At 39.6% G+C, this 8,124-nt stretch overlaps 2 protein-coding genes across 2 annotated transcripts in view; both read left to right on the forward strand.

The window, feature by feature from the left end:
- Positions 1-1,709, forward strand: part of PCYB_081170 (hypothetical protein) — a gene marked incomplete at both ends in the record, with an annotated part of 2,357 nt that extends 648 nt beyond the window's left edge. Inside the window, one exon of the mRNA XM_004221855.1 lies at positions 404-1,709. Within this exon, the coding sequence (XP_004221903.1) occupies positions 404-1,709 (1,306 nt within the window). The remainder of the gene's footprint in view (positions 1-403) is intronic.
- A 3,185-nt stretch (positions 1,710-4,894) lies between these two features.
- PCYB_081180 (RNA binding protein) lies at positions 4,895-7,736 on the forward strand (the record flags this gene model as incomplete). The annotated part of the gene is made up of 6 exons (XM_004221856.1): positions 4,895-5,105; positions 5,369-5,486; positions 5,637-5,733; positions 6,709-6,793; positions 7,017-7,104; positions 7,427-7,736. Exons 4-6 carry the CDS (start codon positions 6,709-6,711, stop codon positions 7,734-7,736), a joined length of 483 nt encoding a protein of 160 aa, XP_004221904.1. The 5' UTR covers positions 4,895-5,105; positions 5,369-5,486; positions 5,637-5,733.
- Positions 7,737-8,124: the final 388 nt, after the last annotated feature.

Genomic DNA, 8,124 nt, shown 5'->3' on the forward strand with positions numbered 1-8,124 from the left:
TTTTTTTTTTTTTTTCGCTACCTATGTTAGCCACTTGTTCAGGTCACCACATTTTCCATTTTTTTCTCCATTTTTAATTTAACCGCCTAGTTCAGCATCGCTTTTGTGAACCTGTTCCCAATCCCGGTATGCGCACCATATTTGTGGAAAACACCTAGATTGGTGCTACGATGCTTAAAAGAATAGTTTCTGTACTTTTGTCCTTCACAGCATTTTTTTTATTTTGTAATTTCCCCCACCTCTGCGTCCATGCTATATATGAACAGAGAAAGGAACATATTCCCGTTTTGATGCTACCTCCGTTTTGACGCAACCTCCATTTTGCCCCCCCTTTTTTGTAAATGTCTTCCACTTTGCTTTTCCTCTTAATAATTCGCTTAGCTCTTTCCTTACCGCCTCACAGCGCCAAGACGGTGAATCCGCAAACAATAAAAGATGCAGATTTTGAAATTACGTATGAACCGAATGGCAGGCAACTGCACGTTGGTAGCCTTAACCAGGAAAAATGCAACAATTACAGCTACTACATAAATCAGCAGTGCGAAATAATTCACTCTCTCGAAAAAATCGATGATAAAAATGCTCTCTTGTGTAAAAATAAAACCAAATGTGAGTACCTCACAAATTATGTGTTCCAAAGTCTGGGCATAGAAACCGTCCCAGAAGAAGACTTCTCTAATTTAACTCAGCCACTTAACGAAGAAGTTGAGGAAAAAGAAAAATGCAACAAAGAAGTGCAGCTAAATGAAAAAATCAAATGCATGTGTTGCATCAAAGATATGGAAAGCAGCGAAACGGAAAAAATAAATGCCGAGTTAAACTCAGGGCAAACAACCCAAAACGCTGTGTACCCCTTCGGTGACTGCAAATGTATTCTAAAATATGAAGTAGACGATGAAAACGCCTTAAATGCCGATAAATGTAAAAACTTCATCTGCAACAGTGGGATTTGCACACTGCGGATGGATGGAGAACCCATCTGCTCCTGCGAGGAGAACCATTATTTCGACAAAAGAGTTAATGCGTGCATAAGGCATCAAGATGGGGTGAACGGAGGGGAGAGTGAGGCGAGTCAAGCGAGTCAAGCGAGTCAGGCAAGTCAGACGAATCAGGAAAGTCAGACGAGTCAGGCGGTCATGGACGAACATCGTCATGTAACATATGAGAGCGACTCGAACAGAAACGAAATACACGACGATCACAAAAAGGGGAACCATACCCCGAGAGTTAATGATAACCAAGATAACGACAGCGACACACATTCTCATCAAGCGCAAGGAAGCCAAAATAATCACGAAAATAGAAACCCAAGCAATGCGTTCACCGATGAATGTCCACTAAATCACGTAAGAAATAAACAGGGGGAGTGCCAAAGGAGGGAAAGCAACTCAGCCGAGAATATTTGCCTCAGAATAGAATGTTTCGTCAATTCGGACCCACCAGAATGCGCATGTGTAGATAAAAATGGGCAAAAAATAGAAAAAGCTATCTTCGACGTTTCTCACATAACTATGTGCACCCTCAACAACATAAACTGTGACTACGGGACATGCAATAACTCGACAAAAAAAGGAGAACTCGCATGTATTTGCAACAAGAAGTATAAATATAACAGCTCTTTGAAGGTATGCATTGGTTACGCCGCAGCACGTCTTCTCAGTTGGGTTCTCATCATCGCGCTGTTCTGCATAATCGCAACTGCGCTGTGAGGTGAAGAAAAGAGTTAAATAAATGGGCCTTCTTTCCATTCCTTTTCCCCACACCAAACAACCCAATTAAATAACTCACATGGAGCTACGTTTTACCCATGCAGGGTATCCACTCTTGGTATCATTTACTTCCTTTTTTTTTTTGCAAAGAATTAATTCCCCTGCGTGATGTTATTCATCGCAGGATTAACAATTGTTAATTTTTGCCGCACTTGTTCATGCCCAAATGATTAAATGTTTAAATGTCGAAACGTCGAAAATGTGAAAAGCGCATTTAGCATGCCAAGAAAAAAATATTTTTCTTCCGCTCTTTTTAATTCTTAATAATTTTTTTTAAAAAAAAAAAACCATTTTGTTGTCCTTCCTTGTTTGAACAAGAAACGCTTTTAAAACTATTTTTTCCATAAAAAGTGAAACAGCGTAGCCCACTTTGACGACATGTCAAACTGGCACTGCAACCATTGACACGCAAAAATGTCCGACCCTACATGAAGTGTAAAACTACTACGGCCTACTGCGGTCTACTGAGCTACTGGCCATATTAAGAGCACACAAATGGACTAACCAGCTTCTCATACGTGCACCAGAAGGAAGATGACACAAAAAAGAGGGGTATCGTTATGCGGCCATGTTGTAAAAAATAAAGAAGTAGATTTTTTTAACTTCTACCATTTTAGGGTGACACAACGCATGAGCACAACGTACTTATTTTAATTGTCTACCCCTTCTGTAGTTGCCTTTTTTAGGAAATCTTTTAAGATGAGCTCATTATGGCCCTCTAAAATATCTACACTATATTGGCATTCCCCCCAAACAGGCACTTCAACCCTGCAGCTTTTTAATTCTTGTCCCCCCAATTTTATACCTAACATGGAGGACAGGAAAATGCAGACGGTTGAATAAACCTGTTAACCAAAAAAAAAAAAAATAACATATAAGAGGCGTCAAAAAAAAAAGATGTGCACTGCTCCATCAAGTGACAGCAAAAATCCTAAACATTTAACCGTTTCGATAAAAACGTTTGCTCAACGAATAACAAATGGTTGCAACGGTTTTATCTGTTATTTTTGTGTACACGCGTTCTCTGCTAGCGCTCTTTATGCTTGCCCCTATTCGTTAAGCTACGCATCTTTACTGTGTTTTTACCCGTTGCCATAACGCAGCAACGGGGTCATAATAACTCCCTATAAAATAACATATCCTAAAGCCTCAACGTGGCTCTTAAAAGTGACGAAGTTGGCACCCCTCAAAGATATTCATTAATTTCTCCGCACGGCAACTATGTAATAACTATAAATGCATATATTTGTGCGCGTGCGCATAAGATAATTTCCATGAGACATGCTAATTGTGGAATAAATATCCTCCTCCACCTTTAACCATTCGGCCTTTTTGCATGTTCACCATCGTGTTTCACCCCCGCTTTAACCCACATATGAAAACAACCACAGGAGCTGCTTGGTATAGATGCGTGCCGCTTATCAACACAAATCCAACGCAGATGATTATCGAGTCGAAAAATGAAGAATACCTCCCTCATGCGTTCTCTTCTGACTTTTAATTTACCAAAATGGGGCGTTCAAATTGGGAACGTTAAAAATGGGTCCCCCGCATGGTAACCCCTGTGGCGATGGGACCCGCGTCATGGCTCACACGCAAATAGGCAAAGGTCAAAGCGTTATTTTCCCCATTCCGCTCACGAAATATATGTTGGCACAGGTGCTGCTCACCTGCGAAGAACAAATGCCACATTTTGTTTTCTCTTTTCTTATTTAAAATAAGTTTTACATGAAGCGAACGTACGTACATGCGCAGTTGCATGACTGAGCAAAACGGAAATGGCAACATTCTTCATATTTTAAAGGCTCAAAATTTACCCACCCCGCGGGTGTAAATCTTAAATTTGGTTTCAATTTTTTAAGCAAGATGGTATTCAAAATTTTTCTTCAAAAATATGGCTAAACTGATCAACATCAATTTTTAAAACGAAAAAAAAAAAGGGGGGGAAATTCGGCGAACATCAGTTTTTCTCAGCAGGGATGCATACATATTTATGTGACCCTAAACCAAGGTGGTGGAAACGTAAAAAAACCTGCAAACAAATTCGGGAGCGTGTGCTTACCTTATATATGCAGCTTAAACTATGCCCATAACGATGCATACAAATATGGGCATGGGACGCCCCATACGTATACTTCTTCGTGTTCAAATATGCAGGAAGAAAAAAAAAAAAAAATCTACAAAAAAATATTGTCAAAAAAAAAAAAAAAATAATAACGTATATAAATAGCCAGAGAAGGAAATATAATTATGTTTTTCCGGAAAAACAAAAAAGGCTCATTTGCCCCAAACGGAAGAATAAATAAAATTGAACCATCAGCGTTAACGAAAACAACCAATGCGTTTGTTTTGTGCGCGAAAAGGGCTTCATTATACGTGCATTTGCATTTACATTTACATTTGCATTTACATTCGCATTTACATTTGCTTTACATTTGCTTCACATTTTCATATGGGTATATACATACAAACGTATCATTTATAGTTATATGTAACTTCCCTCCCCTTCACCTTCATCCATCGATCATGGTCACCAGTAATTAATTACGGGCTTATAAAATTAACAACTGCAAAGTATTTAAAAAAAAAAAAAAAAAAACATGGAGAAAAAAAAACAGTACATGTAGCACTATCTTGCAAAAGAGTTCATGTTAAATAATATATATAATTCTTGGGCTGTAGGACAAAATATATAACATTTGAATATGATTGTACATTAGAGTGCATATGTAATAGTGTAAACGGATAGGAGCGGGCCCACTGAAATCATGGTACTGCTTACCCTTATAGGAGGTATGCTTTAAGTACTTACATACTTGTGCGCTTATCCGCGCTTCTTAATTTAAAGGATGCTTTTAATCCATACCCCCCTCTACTGCTTCCACCCTTTTTTTAAAAAGGAAATTCATTTATCCATTTATCCATTTTTTATGAAGTACACTCTTTCATTTGCCTTTGTGTCAGTTCTTTTTTTTATTTTATTTTTTTTATTTTCCCACCTGCACCCATCATTCACTATCATATATATGTATAGCCTCTTCTAACAAACGTCCCCTTTCCTTGTGTGCAATTTTTTCGTTAATTGTAAAAAGCGTATACGCATTTTTTAAGTAAATTAAAAAAAAATGAGTTATAAAGATGACAAAAAGGACTCTGAAGAGCGCGATCATGAACGTGATCGAGAACGCGACCACGACCGGGACCACAGCCGGGACCACAGCCGGGATCACAGCCGGGGCCACAGTCGGGACCACAGTCGGGACCACGATCGGGATCATGACCGGGACCATGACCGGGGCCACAGTCGGGACCATGATCGGGATCACAAGAACGATGGTAAACCGGGCAAACTAAGCAACATAACACGATGGTGCACCGCGCAGTGTTTTGCACCATTAGATATGTGTCATGCCTGCATGTGTAGCGTGTAACTGTTTACGCTGCTCCTGCATAGGCACATACAACTGTGTGTACGTTCTTAAGTACCACATTTGCGTTGCGTGGGTTTCACGCTTTTCACCTCTGACGGGACACACGTCTAAACCTTTTTTCCCAGTTTACACCTCCAACACAACTCTCACCACTCCCTCTCCCGAAAGGAACAACTTTGTATGTGTCAAACTTAAGCTCAAAAATAACGACGTCCAGACTGCAAGACATATTTGAAGAGTACGGGACCATAGAAAAGTGTTACGTCATCAGCAACCCAATCACCAGGTAGGGAATGTCCGACACCCTCTCGCATTTTGCATTTCTCCCCTTCTATGTGGACTTCGTATAAATAATGTCGTCTCCATTTTGTAGTACATGCAAGAGGTAATACGAATCTTAAGTAACTTCCCTTATATGTTCCTTCCCACCCCGCAGAGAATCCCGCAACTTCGGATTTGTCACCTTCAACAATCCCGATGACGCTAATAACGCCATGATCAAGGCCGACAAAATGGACATTGAAGGTTATTAACAAAACGAATACATGTGCCTGCACTTTGCATGCTTCATATCTGCGTATTATTTGTGATCGGAGGGATGCAAACAGGGAAAAAATAAGCAAAATAAAATAAAAAATAGTGCATTATAATATATTAAAACGTAGTAACATCTCTGTGCTGTAGTACTCGTCTTAAAAAAAAAAAAAATTCCAATAAAGGAATGGCAACTTAATGTACATGCGAACAAACAAAAAGATATGCATGAATCGGGATCGCTCTTCTACAAAGGAAATAAACTCCATGGAGGGACTTCCTCCCAAAAAACGTGATTGCTAAAATAAATGCCAACTTGCAGACAGTCCATAATCATACATACATTATACACAGTCGCAGAAATTACTACCGCAATAATATTGTTAACGTTTCTTTTCTCTACCTAATATAAAGAATTTGCCGTCGTTCGAACCCTTTCCAGCATGCATGCGATATCTACGCGATGCATACATATGTGTGTCCACACATTTGGGTGAATACTCTTGGAACACAATCAGCATTGCAGCCTTGCGGCCATACAACTGCTCTACTATATCAATTTTGAACAAATTTTAACCCCGTTGCCATTCCCAATACGATTAACCATCCTGCTAACAGAAAATCAAATTCGAAAATAAAACGTATCGTTTTTCCTCCCTGAAAAATTTGTCACGCAAAAAGATTACGTACAAAAAATGCCAACAAAGTGTTTCCGAGTTTTGCCTCCACCATGTATGCCCCCATTGCATAATTGTGAACATGTGGAAAAGTTGCAACTTTGAAATGCTACTCCTGCCTGCACACTTATCCCCCCCTCCAAAAAAAAAAAAAAATGCAAAATTCCCCTGCTTCACAATATCTGTTACAAACATGCATACGTCGCACGCCCAATACTGGACGTATTTATAAATGATGTCAAAAAAATTTATCAGCAAACAAATGAAATAAACACAATAATTATCGAATTTTTTTTAATGATAGGGCGTATTATTAACGTAGAAATAGCCAAGCGAAACGAGCCGCACGATCCAACCCCGGGAGAGTACAAGGGAATTCAAAGTAAGCACAACGTTCACGGGACACCCCAGGCATGTTAGCATTAGCACACGAATTGCTGCCTTGTCTGCCATGGCTACCCCGTGTATATACTCCTTTTAGGAAATACCCGATTTATTTACAAATGAATATATTTGTAATCACGCCAAACACCTTTGGAAAACGTTCCCTCCTCTCAACATGGATCTTTTTCTTTTTTTTTCCCCCTCCTTTTCACCTCCCAAAGATATGATCAAACGAAACGGAATGAGGTACGATTTTTATGGCAGAAGATACGACAGACCTTTTGACAGAAGAAGATACGACACAAGAAGGTAATTCGAGTTATTGAGTGGAGTGTTCCACAGAGGGGGAAAAGCTTTGCCTACATCAGACGTCACACTCTGTTGACTGTTATGCACGGGCACCTTTATGCGTACCCCTCGTGGTATCACTTTTTGTGTTGCGAGTATTGTAATATTCGCTTGTCGAACTGGTCCATAATTTGGGAAAATTTCATTCCATTTATCAATCACTTTTTTGAAACCCTCTTTGTTATCGCTCATCCGTTTTGTACACTCACGTGATGAGGGTCCTTTGTATACGTATATACCCACACTTTGATGACTGCCCCTTTTTTCCCCTACCCCTTTGTAGGCCCTACCCATACTACCGAGACCACGTCCAAAGTTTCGGCTACCATCGCAACAGTTCGTACAGACATTACGACAGATACGGAAGGAATGCATATGATGACCATCGACATTACGATCGAAGGTCCATAGACGATAAATACTACAAGAGGAATGATTATTACAAAAGAAACACCAGGGGCAGTGACGATGAAAGGGAGTACTCCAGGGATGACAGTAGAAGAAAGAAACGATATGAACGAAGCAGAAAGTCGACCAGTATTTCGAATAGCGAGAGGAGACACTACAGGAATAATTCTTCCATCGAAAGGTGAGACCATTAATATGAGAGTTTGTCGCACGCGGGATGGAAGAGGAGGGAGGAGCCACCTTCCAGTGAGTAGAAACATGGACAAATGAGTGCACACGAAAATTTTCTAAATGGTTTTCTCATTTATATTTGTTATTACCTGCACACGCACGTCATATATATTTTTACCCTCACCCACCCCCTTGTAGAAGCCCGCACCACAGAAGGAAATAAAAAGAGAAAAGAAACATATTGTGGACGGCATGCCAAAATATTTGTACACTAAAAACAAACATCCAGATTATGTTTCCCGAAATAAGATAGAGGGTTTCATATTTTTGTATATTTTAATCCCATGACAATTTTTTTTTTTTTCCAAAACGAACAAATCAATATGTTTGAATGTTCATAAA

Source organism: Plasmodium cynomolgi, chromosome 8 (genome assembly GCF_000321355.1).
Source record: "Plasmodium cynomolgi strain B DNA, chromosome 8, whole genome shotgun sequence".
Taxonomy (NCBI): domain Eukaryota; phylum Apicomplexa; class Aconoidasida; order Haemosporida; family Plasmodiidae; genus Plasmodium; species Plasmodium cynomolgi.